The sequence below is a fragment of the Misgurnus anguillicaudatus genome, chromosome 14 (genome assembly GCF_027580225.2).
Source record: "Misgurnus anguillicaudatus chromosome 14, ASM2758022v2, whole genome shotgun sequence".
Classification (NCBI taxonomy): Eukaryota; Metazoa; Chordata; class Actinopteri; order Cypriniformes; family Cobitidae; genus Misgurnus; species Misgurnus anguillicaudatus.
In genome coordinates this window covers 6,554,924-6,567,827 of record NC_073350.2, presented here as the reverse complement: position 1 = coordinate 6,567,827, position 12,904 = coordinate 6,554,924, and the positions used below count along the sequence as shown (strand labels likewise).

The 12,904-nt window shown below is 42.5% G+C and overlaps 1 protein-coding gene and 4 non-coding genes across 5 annotated transcripts; all 5 read left to right on the top strand.

Moving 5' to 3' along the window:
- The first annotated feature begins 1,887 nt into the window (after positions 1–1,887).
- On the top strand, positions 1,888–8,344 carry LOC129434907 (uncharacterized). The gene is made up of 10 exons (XM_073875774.1): positions 1,888–3,613; positions 3,715–3,928; positions 4,080–4,661; positions 4,832–5,044; positions 5,639–5,865; positions 6,016–6,090; positions 6,278–6,444; positions 6,534–6,635; positions 6,824–7,081; positions 7,502–8,344. Exons 1-10 carry the CDS (start codon positions 2,114–2,116, stop codon positions 8,271–8,273), a joined length of 4,110 nt encoding a protein of 1,369 aa, XP_073731875.1. The 5' UTR covers positions 1,888–2,113; the 3' UTR covers positions 8,274–8,344.
- A 1,201-nt stretch (positions 8,345–9,545) lies between these two features.
- On the top strand, positions 9,546–9,628 carry trnas-gcu (transfer RNA serine (anticodon GCU)). The gene has a single exon. It is a non-coding gene; the product is annotated as a tRNA-Ser (tRNA).
- Positions 9,629–10,933: 1,305 nt separating this feature from the next.
- trnac-gca (transfer RNA cysteine (anticodon GCA)) lies at positions 10,934–11,005 on the top strand. Its single transcript has one exon. It is a non-coding gene; the product is annotated as a tRNA-Cys (tRNA).
- Positions 11,006–11,662: 657 nt separating this feature from the next.
- trnav-cac (transfer RNA valine (anticodon CAC)) lies at positions 11,663–11,735 on the top strand. Its single transcript has one exon. It is a non-coding gene; the product is annotated as a tRNA-Val (tRNA).
- A 793-nt stretch (positions 11,736–12,528) lies between these two features.
- trnas-gcu (transfer RNA serine (anticodon GCU)) lies at positions 12,529–12,610 on the top strand. Its single transcript has one exon. It is a non-coding gene; the product is annotated as a tRNA-Ser (tRNA).
- Positions 12,611–12,904: the final 294 nt, after the last annotated feature.

The window sequence follows — 12,904 nt, the reverse complement described above, 5'->3', positions numbered from 1 at the left end:
TGTAAACCTTTAAGAAACCATTTTTAAAACATCTTTAACATTACATAGGCGGACCAGATATTCCTAACACTTTGTTAAGGGTTACTAGTAGTTGGTTTGTAAAGTTATGTGTCTATAAACATTATCTGGGTGGTTATTATAAGGTTGCAACAGATTACTATAATATCTTGTTAAATAGTTAATAAATACTTTGTAAACCATCTATAAACATTATTTTACCAGAAGGAGGCAGAGGAACATACTTTTAAACATACATTTATTTGTTTATTTGCCAAAATAGTTTTATCCCCAGGGCCATCACAGAACTGAACAACCATGTACCCCTACCAACCTGTCAGCACATTTGTACTTTATAAACATGGTTTTTATTTAATGGGACTTCAGTGTAAAGTTGTATTTTATATTTTTTATATATTTTATATTTTATTTATTGTGTGAGTGTGTGTTTATGTAAGTGAGTATTGTTTTAGAGGTTGCACACGTAAATTTCGTTGTACAGTACTACTGCACAATGACAAATAAAGTCTATCTATCTATCTATCTAAACTGTCGATTTCTCTGGAAAAGCCATAAGATGTGTAATAGTTGTGGCAAGTTTCATCCCCTCCGGTAATGGAGCCTGGTTTTGTGTTTGAGCAGAGCGAGCAGATGTGCCCAGATGTGTTAATTTATTATATAGTACCTTTTAAATAACGTATATAGTACCTTTTAAAACATACATTTTCAAATCGCTTCACAACAACTATAAAACAATCATGCAAAGCATACCTACCTACCTACATAACATACACACATACAAGTATAATTTCCTCTGCTCTGTTTGTCTGTCTACACACATAGTCTAGCTTGACCTTAACTTATTTTTTGTTTAATGTTTTCAGATGACTAAGACAGGAAAGCCAGATAGTTACTGGAGGGACATCTGCTTCAAATATGCTCGGGGCCAATACCACTTTTCAACTGGCAAACGGCCAGGGGCCAAGAAATGGAAAAAGGCCTTGGAGAGAATTGATGCTTGCCCCCTGCAGAGCCATTCTACTAAGGATCTGTTTGGGAGAAGCCTTCGGTGCTCCTGTGGGTTCCATAAGGTAGGTGAAACTATTTACTAATTTATTGTTTCTGGTTTGTTTGGTTGTTTTTTCCTCTGGTGGGCTTCAGTGATTTTGCAGTAATGCCTGTTTATAAAGCCTGTTTGCTTTTTATCTTTTTTCTAATTTTTTCTTTAATTGACATTGTATGAATAAACATTATTTTACATATTGTTCTATTTTTAAAGCTACATTGTGTAAGAACTTCTCCCATCTAGCTGTGAAATTCTATTCCAACTGAATATTACCTTCTAGCCCTCCGCCCAATTCCGAGCGTGTTTTCACTCCTACGGTGGCCGTTTCATGCCAAGATTAACATGGCTTCCAGTACTACGACTTTGTCCAGTGTGAGTGTAGTATAACAGTGCGAAAGGCGAAGTGAAAGTATTTCAAAGATGAAGGCGCAACATGTATTCAGCCATTTGAGGGACTCGCCAGTATGTATTCTGAATAGCAGATTCTACACTTGCGAGAATACTTTGATTAGTAGGTGGAAGTAATGACACATGAATGAGCACATATTTTTGAAAGAACAAAGGGGTTTTTGCAAAGAATTAACATAATCTAGGTTTAAAGGAAAATTCCGGTGTTTAGCACATTGAGTCTCTTTTCTGGTTTGTTTTGGATGAACTAGAGTGGTGGATACCGAAATTTTGACAATGCCAAATAAAAAACACCACAGAAACTGTATTTCGCTACGTTACTTGTTTTGCAACATTAACGAAAAAGTGAAAAAGTCGAAACAGGACCAATCTTCAAAATTTCTTTGTCAACCACTCTAGGTCATCCAAAACAAACCAGAATAGAGACTCAATGTGCTAAATACCGGAATTTTCCTTTAAGTCATGATAGTCATTGTAGCATCCCTTACGAAAATTAACCATGGTTTTATTGTGGTAAAAGTGTATTAAGTGTGTTTTTTTTTTGGGTGTATTGATTACTATCAGCAAAACCATGGTTTTACTACAGTAACCATGTTTTTTTTGTTTTAACTGTAGTAAAACCATGTTTAATTTTCGTAAGGGATGTGGATTTATTTATTGAACAATATATATATCTGTACAATTCTGGAGAAAACTAGTAGTGTAGGATTCTTTATTAGTGTATGGCCCTCTTTTTGTACTCCTCCCCAGCCAGCAGATCTGTCATCAGGTGCTGGGTCCAGTGAGGCAGGAGTAGTTGAGACGGAGGCAGGGCGAGTCCAAGTCAGCATGGAGGTAGGGAGAGGAGGCATGGAGACATGTATAGGAGACACAGAGGCAGGGAGAGTTCAAGACAACACAGAGGCAGCAAGAGGAGACACAGAGGCAGGAGGAGTCCGAGACCACACAGAGGCAGGGAGAGGAGACACAGAGGCAGGAGGAGTCCGAGACCACACAGAGGCAGGGAGAGGAGACACAGAGGCAGGGGCATCAGTGGCAGGACAGAAAGTGCAGTGCTACAAGTGCAACCAGCTTGTGGAGGGAGACAAATTTTCAGAGCACCTGTCTGACCACCATGTGGAGGAGATGTGTGACACCTGTGGGGCCAAGGTGCAGGGTACTCTTGGTCTTTTGAACCACATCCAAACGGCTCACTATACAGCATTTATTATGCCATCACCACAAAAGCCACCCCTGAAAAACTACAAAAGCCCTACCACCACAAAAGTTCTACCATCAAAGACAACGCCATCTCTGCTCCCTCCTTCAAGTAGCTCTGCCACACCACACCACACTGCAACTACACCAACTTCAAAACCAACTTCAATCAACTGGAAAGGTTTTCTTCCTGAGCAGTTTCGGAGAGTTGTCCAGGAAGCAGATCAGGTGTGGATTTCCAAATGCCTATATGAGCCTACAGGCCAGCTGAAACAAAAAATCCAAGCCTGCTGGTTTCACCCCCCACTGGAGCCCAAACCATCTCCTCCTGAGCCTGGGTGGTACTACCGGCAGAGGATGTTCATCTGGGCACCAATGAGGATGTGGGGAATTCTTTTAAAATGCCCAAAATGTTCCCGGAAAATGAACAGCTCCGGGATCTACAGAAAGATAAGGGAGGTAATTGATGTGGATAGCCGCTACTACCTAGTGGGAGGGGACTATCCACGTTGCAGCAAGTGCTCTCAGCCGGTCTGCCCATGGAGCCAGGATATGCTCTCCCAGGTGGATGTGGCACACAGGAGCATGTTCCCCGCTGTCCTTACAACACAGCTGGCTCTGGACAGAAAATGCATGACTTTCCTGAAGCCCAGGACCATTGGTAACAGTTCCTCCTACTTCCAGTCTGCAATAGAGGAAGCGCACAGCGAGGAGTGGGCTCGGCAGACCATCCGCTACCTCTCAGACTGTGAGCGTCATAGGAAGATGGCTACCTTCGTCCCCTCTGCAGCTGTATATCTTCCTCCACCACCCTTCAGGCCCCTTCCACTTGCTCAATGGTTTGAGACGGTCCATTCCAATGAAATCCTCAGCCATGTGGATGAAATGAAGGGAGTGATCACTTCTACCTATGGTAGAATTCTTAAAATGGATTCAACAAAGAAGGTTAGGGTTTCAACAGTAAAAAAGTATATAAAATAAAATATGTATAATTACAACAAAACAGGAAATTGGTTTACTTCTTAGTGCTTGTGTTTGTTTTACAGATCACCAAAAAGCTGGCTGGCGAGATCGGGGACAGTGCTGCATGGATGACAAACATCGGCAACGAGTTTGGCCAGGTGTTGAACTCTGTTCTGACGACGGGTGAAGGTGCAGGGTTGGAAGAGTTGTGCCAAGGCATCGTCACTCGGTACAAGAATGCGGGCCAAGCTGAACCTGAGGTCATCTATGTCGACCGGGATTGCTGCAGCCAGTCAGGTGGGTGAAAATTTCTCTCTCTCTCTCTGTCTCTCTCTCTCTCTCTCTTTCTCTCTCTCTCGCACACACACACACACACACACACACACACACACACACACACAGTACAGGTGTTGTGGTCTATGTTATTATGAATCGTTGTTTTTCACAGGTGTGTCTTCAGTGGCTAAGCTCTTTCACCCATGGAGGTCTGCAGTGCGCTTAGACAGCTTCCATTTCATGAGACGCTTTAACTGCGGCCTCACTACAGAACACCACCCTCTCTATGGCACCTTTTGTGCCAAGCTTTCCTCCTGCGTTTTTGAATGGGACCAGGAGGATGTGCAACGCCTGAAGGAGGCCAAGAGAGCGGAGTGGAAGAGCAGCCACAGCGGACATACTCCCACTGAAGAACAGCTCATGGCCACTATCAGCCCAGGGGAATTAAAGAGACACTGCAGGAGGAGAACGCGTGGAGTGGAGGAGATGCGGAGCATGATTTCAGGGCTGCTGGAATCAGTATGGGAGCTGACAGACACCACAGGGCTGCGTCTGGTGAGCCATGACAGCATGAGCCACGTGTGGAAAGTGCAGCAGAAGCACCTGGAGTGCCTCCAAGACCCTGCAGGTGTTGCACTGTACACAAAGGTGGGGACACTCCAAAAGGGCGGCAAAGAGCTGGACATCCTTAGGTGTGGTAGGGGGTCCTCCTCCCTGGAGAGTTTTCACCGACATCAGTGTGCTTTTATACCAGGTACATTTGCATCAAGACATACTGTATTGTATATCTTTTTTAATTGTTATTTTCTGTTATGACAGAGAATGTGTTGTAATTATTCAAAATAACACAATTACCACTGCCGGGTATTCATATGTATTACCTTTACAATAATGGTTCACTGAACAGAGTATTTTGTTTCTTAGGCTGGAGGTGCAATGCTGTACATATGCAAATGTACATGCTCGAGGGGGCATCAAGATGGAACATGGGTCGGGCTAAGGAGGCAGTAGATGTGGAGGGGGCCTCGTCCCTAAGAAGCTTTGATGTTCGCTTGATTTCCCACCTTAACAACTTAAGCCAGCGCGTCCATGGTTGTGATCTGGTGCCAGAGATCACCCCACCCGGGAAACCTACTGGTAAGAGAGATCTCAGAGCAACACTGGTTGACCAGAGTATTACATCCTCTCCTCCTCTTTTTCTTAAGCACCCCCCTACTCAGAGGACATGCATTTCTTGGCTGTGAAAAACATGCTATTTATGTAGGATAAGGATGTGCGCAAACTACTGTTTAAAAGTTTAGGCTCACTTGACTAAAATGTTATGATCTTCAAAATCATTTAATCTGAAGGGGTATGGTTAAATGCTTGAAATTACTTTTACTTTACTGATTAATTTCTGTTACTAGAAAAGTAACATTTTATTTTAGAATGATGACTTACACTGAATATTGAAAAAAGCAGCCAATAAGAGCCCAGATTAAATGTGAACTCCTTCTATACTCTTTAAAATTGAAAATTTTGAAAACATGAAACGCGTATTTTGCAATTTCTAGGCAAAGGGTGACTGCACTCAGACGATAAAATATAACAAAAAATATATATAATATATTTTACTGAGTTTTGATTTATTTTGGATGCTTTTAATCACCAGCATAATTCTCACAGTTACATTTGTGTTATGCCATAGTGAATGTATGTCCTTTCTTCATTTTGTCTTTACACTGGTTACAGGTGAGCGTATAGCAGTGGAATATTTATTGGCCCAGACCAACAGAGGTGACCTGCTGGCTCCATCACAGGTCTCCGAAATCCCCTCGCAGGTGCTTGAGGAGGAGGAGGATGAACCAGATGACACCATCAGCATGCCTGACATTGTCTGCCAGTCAGCTGAGATAGGGGCTGGTGATCCTCCAAGTGCTGTGGAGGGTGACACTGAACCCGGACCCCTCATCACAGAGGTCAGAAACACTTTCTGTAACACCTTACTCAAAAACGAAATATTTAACTTATTTAACTTATTTTAAGTACATGTGGTTACATTTTAATAAGGTAAATAAATATAAAATCAGCATTGCTCACATATAACCATGCCTGATATTGTCTGCCAGTCAGCTGAGATAGGGGCTGGTGATCCTCCAAGTGCTGTGGAGGGTGACACTGAACCCGGACCCCTCATCACAGAGGTCAGAAACACTTTCTGTAACACCTTACTCAAAAACACAATATTTAACTTATTTAACTTATGTTAAGTAAATGTGGTTACATTTTAATAAGGTAAATAAATATAAAATCAGCATTGCTCACATATCAGAAACAAGAGTGTACATTAATTTGCTTGTTTTTTTCTTTTTCTCACTTATCACTTTTCAGACCAGCCAATGTGACTCGAGGGGCGTTGTGGGATGGGAGGCAGTTGATGCCCTTGCAGCCTACCTAGTTGACTTGAATCGCACCATCACCGCCTTGTCAGCCAAGGAGGCGGCGTACATAGTCAACCTGTACACAGCTCTCCATGCCATGGACAAAAAACCTTTAAGGTACAACATAGTCATTATTTTGTACACCAAAATTAAACATACATTCCATGGAATGAATGAAGCATATGGATGTCTCTTTCACTGTTTAGGTACACCCAGAAGGCTAAGAAAAAAGCACATGCATCAGGAGGACCATGGAGAGCACCCAGGAAGCCGAGTGGCTCTGCTCCTGGACAGCAGGCGGCAGAGAGGTGCTTGATCACAATTTGCTATTATTTTGGTTCAATACAAATCATTAAGAGACAGCACGAGTCACTGTGAAAAGTATTTTTTGAGTGTCAATTATTTTATTGCAATCCCTATTGACATTGTAACTTAGTTCTTCATCACTTTACATCCTTGTTCACAGTCCAGAAAATATCATCCTTCTCTCCCACAGACTATACATGACTCACGGCCAAGCAGCCCAGGACCCCGGAATACATAGGGTCAGTGACTGTGTTTGCCTCAGACTTGCAAAAGAGTTTGAGCAGTCATGCAACAGGCCAAAGGACGCAAAGGGGAAAACCATGCCCATCCCTCAGTCCATTGTCAGCGTCTACAGCCACATCAAACAGCTGCTGGAGGACAGCATGGTTGTCCTGAACCAGACGAACCTGAGTCTGGTGCCGGTTAACAACACCACAGTATCTTCATGGTATGTGTTATTTCATTTACCTTTCCCATACAGTCAAGACAGAATATGAAGAGTTTCGTTACAAAACGAGATAAATCCGTTTTTTAACATTTTTGTCAAAACATGTTTATTATTATGTTATCATGTTATTATTTTGTTTTATGGTGCTACTTAGCTGTATTCTTTAAGTTATGAAGGTTTAAATCAAAACAAACCAACTGCAGTTGAATGGATATTAATTGGAATGCACAACCAAAAAAACGAGATTTCTGAAAAATAAAAAAAACGTAGTTATCTCGTTTTGCAACGAAACTCTTCATATAAAGATTTAACATGATGAAAAACCATCCACCTGCATGCTTGTTAGAAAATATGTAATAACCTTAGAGAGGGAGGATAGGCTTTTATACATGTATAAAATAATGAATGTATGTCTTGTAGGCTGTTTAGGAGGGATAAGAGGAAGGACAGGAACATGCAGCTGCAAGGCACTGCACTTCCCAAACAGCTGTACCTGGCCAAGGAGCCTCTTCCTGCAGTGAACACACTTCCAGCTGCCCCTGTGCAACATGCACATGAACCTATGACATTTGAGGAGCCTGAAAACCATGAGGGGGAAGCTTTCCCCCGCCAGCGCACACTAGCGGTAAGCAAGCCTGTGTTCTCTCCACCATCTCCACCTCCCCAGTTCCCTCCACAATTTGGGCCAGCTCCTCCGTTCCAGCAAACTCCTCAGTTGCAGCATGCGCCTCCATTTCCACATGCTTCTCCATTTCTGCATGCTCCTCCATATCCCCATGCACCTCCATATCCCTATTCACCTCCATATCCCCATGCACCTCCATATCCCCATGCACCTCCATATCCGCATGCTCCTCCATATCCGCATGCTCCTCCATTTCCGCATGCTCCTCCATATCCACATGCTCCTCCATATCCACAAGCTTCTCCATTGCAGCAAGCTCCTACAGAGTGCCTTCCATCCCAGCCAAGGCAACGTGCCTGGAGGCTGAAAAAAGCTGCCCAGGAGGATGAGGAGCTAGTGTCAAGGGGGGAACCGCCACGGAAGAGGCTAACAAAAGAAAAGTATCACTACACCTGCAAGTTGTGTGGCCAGGAAAAAAATAAAACAACTGGACACACCCAGCTGAAGGGGCGGTGGTACTGTCCAGCCTCAGGACTGACCCTGGATGACTGGAAGGAGAGTGTTTAGTTTCTGTCACCATTACATGTCTTTCTCTATGTTGTTTGTCTGTTATAATAAAGTTTAATCATTTTATTGGAGCCAAGAACAGCCTTCACGTTTTTATTTTATTTCCTCTTAATACCAGCACAGTGAGTGTACTCCATTGAATGTAATTGTTAAAACTAAAGCCAGATTTACTTGCAGAATCATTTTACATTTATTCACAAAACCCAACACTCTATCCTCAATTTGGAATATGTTTTATTCACTTGTGCTGCACAGATGTAGTCTCTCAAATAAATGAGTTTACCAAAAAAAGGAGGGGGAAACATGATGGGGGAATTATTAACATTTACAGTTATACACTGTTAATACTGTTGTAGCTTTAAATGTAGCATGTGACATTTTGAGTTAATTATTTGAATATTAATTAGTTTACATCACAAAATATGTTTATTTACAAGAGAATTTGCTTTAAATGCATTAATGTGCATAATTGCATAATCACAGGGTTATTACTATGGTGATTTATATGCAGAGGCAGACATTACTTGAGTACTTTGAGTAAATTTCCCAAGGATCTGTGCTTTATCAGAGTGTTTGTCTTGGGAAAAAAATATCCTTTACTAAAAAAATTTCACTACGTTCTAAAGCATAGAATCATACTGTGTATTCCTTTTATATTACATATTAAACTTGATTTAATACCTAATTACATAAAAATTGTGTACTTTTACTTTCTTGAGTAAAAGTACAAAAATACTTTTTACTTAAGTAAAAGTAAAAAAATACTAGATGCTTAATGTACTTAAATATTAAATATAAACCAAAAACGTGAAATTATGAAATGTAGTGGACTAAAAATTATGATAATATGCTTTGGAATGTATGTTTTCCAAAGAAAAACATTAATAAAATACGAATACTTGAAAATTTACTTTTATGTAGAAAGTAAAAATACTAATGTATTGTCCGCCTCTGTTTATATGGAAAAGAGTTTAAAAAAATGACTACGTTACCCACAATGCATTGCATCTGTACTTCCGGAATGCACTACGAGACTAAAGAACAACCGAAAATGCAAGCGACATTGCCATACCATAGGTTCGAATCCCGCAAAAGACATGAAAATTAAAGTGATGATAAACCTTGCAATAAGTATAGAACTGTGTGTAAACAATGTTGAAAAAATATAGTGTACGTTTTCCTCCTCTTTTCTCCTTTTCTTTTTCTCTCTTTCCCCCCTTTTTCCTCTCTCTTTTCTTCTTTTCCCCCTCCACGGGCAGTCCCTTTTGCCCCATTTTTGGCCGAGTGGTTAAGGCGATGGACTGCTAATCCATTGTGCTCTGCACGCGTGGGTTCGAATCCCATCCTCGTCGCTTGCCGTTACGTGCTTGAGCTGCCTTTGGAATGCAACCTTGCTCTGGACGTTGGGTGTTTTTCTGCCACAGCTAGTGAATGTTTTCTCAGAGATACCAAGGCGTTTAAGCCACAATTTCAAACCCTCCTGCAAAAAACCTGTAATGCTGGAGGCCACAACTTTTGCGTGAAGCAGAACTCTGTCGCCTGACTCCAGTGATCCGGGTTCAAATCGTGGTGGAACTTATCTATTTGCAAAAGCGTGTGCAGAGCTAATTCTAGTTTTTGGCAGTGGTAAAGATCCCTTTGAAAAACCCCAAAGCCACCTTATTAAATGAGTCTCGCTTCAGTAAGTTTGTCACTCGGTACTTGGGTTCCAGTGGGTTGCATGGTGCCTTGTTTAGTGTACGTTGTAATGGTCAGCATTCTGGACTTTGAATCCAGTGATCCAAGTTCAATCTTGACGGAACCTTGTTAAGGTGGGAGTAGCTTACATAATGTTTCTACTGAATTGTGGTAGTGGGAATGGGCTTTCTGGAAACCACAAGCCTCAGATTTCCTCAGATAAATACCTCTCTAATTCACAACATTATGCGGCAAACGTTCCATGGTTTAATTTTTAGCGCTCTGGACATTGATTCCAGCAATGCGAGATCAAATCTCAGTACAACCTTCCTTTGTTCTCTTTGAATTTTATGTTGACCTAAGTTCCCATGGTGTTTCTGTTAGAACTATGAACTTCATGGCAAAACGTCTTGTAGTGGTTTTCATAGTGTAATGGTAAGCGCTTTGGCCTTTGAATGTAACAATCTGAGTTCAAATGTGATGTTGCTTCTGAGATGTGGCAACAGGAAAGGGCTCACTGGAAAGCAAGAGCATCAGACTTTCTCAAATAACTCTTCCAGTTTACTGCATGACATTATACGGCAAGCGGTGGCAAGATACTAATAACTTCAAGGATGTTACTGTTAGCACTCTGCATTTTGAATCCAGATTCTCAGGGGGGCACTTGAGTGTTGTCAAACTCTAAAGTCCATCCTACGTGCCTACTGTCTAGAAAGTGGTAAAGACTGGGCTGAGGGGTTGCCTTTGTTGATGTTCAGTGTAAGTGGACCAGTACAGTACAGGAATCATAACAACTGGAAACATAAGCGGAATGGTTGAAAGCGTACGTTGTCTCTACCACAATTTGTATAGGTCAGTGCTAGAGCATTTAACAGCAGATAGAGTCGCCCCACGTTCACTTGGACATTCTCACGTTGGCTTTAATTGCTGTGACGTATAACACGTGAAGCTTTTTCAATTCTTCAGTGTGGTGTCGGTTTCACGGGGGTATAGCTCAGTGGTAGAGCATTTGACTGCAGATCAAGAGGTCCCCGGTTCAAATCCGGGTGCCCCCTTAGAGAAAGCCCACATGTTTGCAGCTTCTTGCGGTAGTTCGGCGTGCTAATGTGTCTGACGCAAAGTTCGTCCTGGAACATTCTAACGCAGGTGTAGGCAACGTCGTTCCTGGAGTGCCGCATTCCTGCAGAATTTGTCCTCAGCTCTTATCGTAGCTCTGTGGCTAATTAAGGTCTAAAGGGTCGGCTGAAAACTAGGTTTTACCAGGGTTGGAAACAAAATCTGCAGGACTGCAGCATTACAGGGCCGACGTTGCCCACCACGGTTGTAACGCTAAAGCCGGACATACACTGTGGGATTTAAGCACAATCGTGGCTAAATGCCAACATACACTGAACTAGTAAATCCCATGCCATGTCAACCCATAGCTCACAAACTGTATGCTCACACTAAAGGTTCAGATCGGCGAGCTGCGACTTGACTGCTCGCACTTCACGTCTGAAATAAACACGCGAGACACCCAAACACAGAAGTGCGTGGCTGTTTGCCTGTTTCAGAAGAAACATACATGCATTCCCATCAAATGCGTCGCCTTTCTCATACAGTATGTGCGGTTCCTTTAAACGACCGCTAGGGGTTTTCCCTTTAAAATATGTGGCATACAGAGAAAATATGTGGCAGAATCTGTTCAAACAACCAGGGTACGTGACAGGCAGGTTTCTGTAGTGTAGTGGTTATCACGTTCGCCTCACACGCGAAAGGTCCTCGGTTCGAAACCGAGCAGAAACAACGCGTGCCTTTTGATACAAAGCCAGTCAAACTTATTTCGTGATGCATTTTACCGCTTGTGCCATGAAGCACTTTCAAAGTTACACACAGTGGTAGGTTTCCGCTTCACACGTGACGGGTGGCCTGTTCGCAAGCGTGCGAAAAGCATTGCCCCATTGGGGAGAGTTGCACAGAGAGAAAATGTGTGGCCGAATCAATCAAAACAAGCGAAGAATCCAAATGGGCAGGTTTCTGTGGTGTAGTGGTTAACACGCTCGCCTCACACGCGAAAGGTTCTGGGTTCCTCTGAAGTAAACACTTTGTTAGAGATGTGAAAGGGTTTAAGCCACATTGATTTAATTACGTGAACAGTTAAATCAGTTTGCGAACCCGATCGTCGGTTTGTGAGAGTTAAACTTACGGCGGGTGAGGGTTTTGAGGTTCAGTCTACATTACCCAGCAATTTGGCTGGGTATTTAGGCCAACGAAAACCTCTTGTTCTTTTTACGTAAAGTCTTGAATGGTTTTCGCCTTTTCATGTTTAAATCTGTTGAAAACAATTTTGAGAGAAAAACCCCTTTGCTTTAAAGGTCAGTCCTTTTTATGATTTCCAAACATGTCTAAGGTGATGGATTGCAAATCCACAGTTCTCTTAACGCCTTTACCTTCCATTAGGCTGAAATGAACGCTTTCTAAAAGATAGCGTTTCACTACCTCAACAGTTGAATCAACTTGACACAAGCTGCTATGTACTTGCTGGTCGGTTAGGATTAGGAAAATGCCGAAAGGTAGCGGTTCCGAGGACAGTCGACGCGACGAGGTGGCCGAGTGGTTAAGGCGATGGACTGCTAATCCATTGTGCTCTGCACGCGTGGGTTCGAATCCCATCCTCGTCGCTTGCCGTTACGTGCTTGAGCTGCCTTTGGAATGCAACCTTGCTCTGGACGTTGGGTGTTTTTCTGCCACAGCTAGTGAATGTTTTCTCAGAGATACCAAGGCGTTTAAGCCACAATTTCAAACCCTCCTGCAAAAAACCTGTAATGCTGGAGGCCACAACTTTTGCGTGAAGCAGAACTCTGTCGCCTGACTCCAGTGATCCGGGTTCAAATCGTGGTGGAACTTATCTATTTGCAAAAGCGTGTGCAGAGCTAATTCTAGTTTTTGGCAGTGGTAAAGATCCCTTTGAAAAA

What these genes read in the sequence shown, in the direction of transcription:
- LOC129434907 (XM_073875774.1), top strand. Translation starts at nt 2,114, where the DNA reads ATGTGGATTTATTTATTGAACAATATATATATCTGTACAATTCTGGAG. An exon ending in AAATGGATTCAACAAAGAAG is followed by an intron (nt 3,614 to 3,714) that starts GTTAGGGTTTCA and finishes TTTGTTTTACAG; the next exon opens with ATCACCAAAAAGCTGGCTGG. An exon ending in CCGGACCCCTCATCACAGAG is followed by an intron (nt 5,866 to 6,015) that starts GTCAGAAACACT and finishes ATTGTCTGCCAG; the next exon opens with TCAGCTGAGATAGGGGCTGG.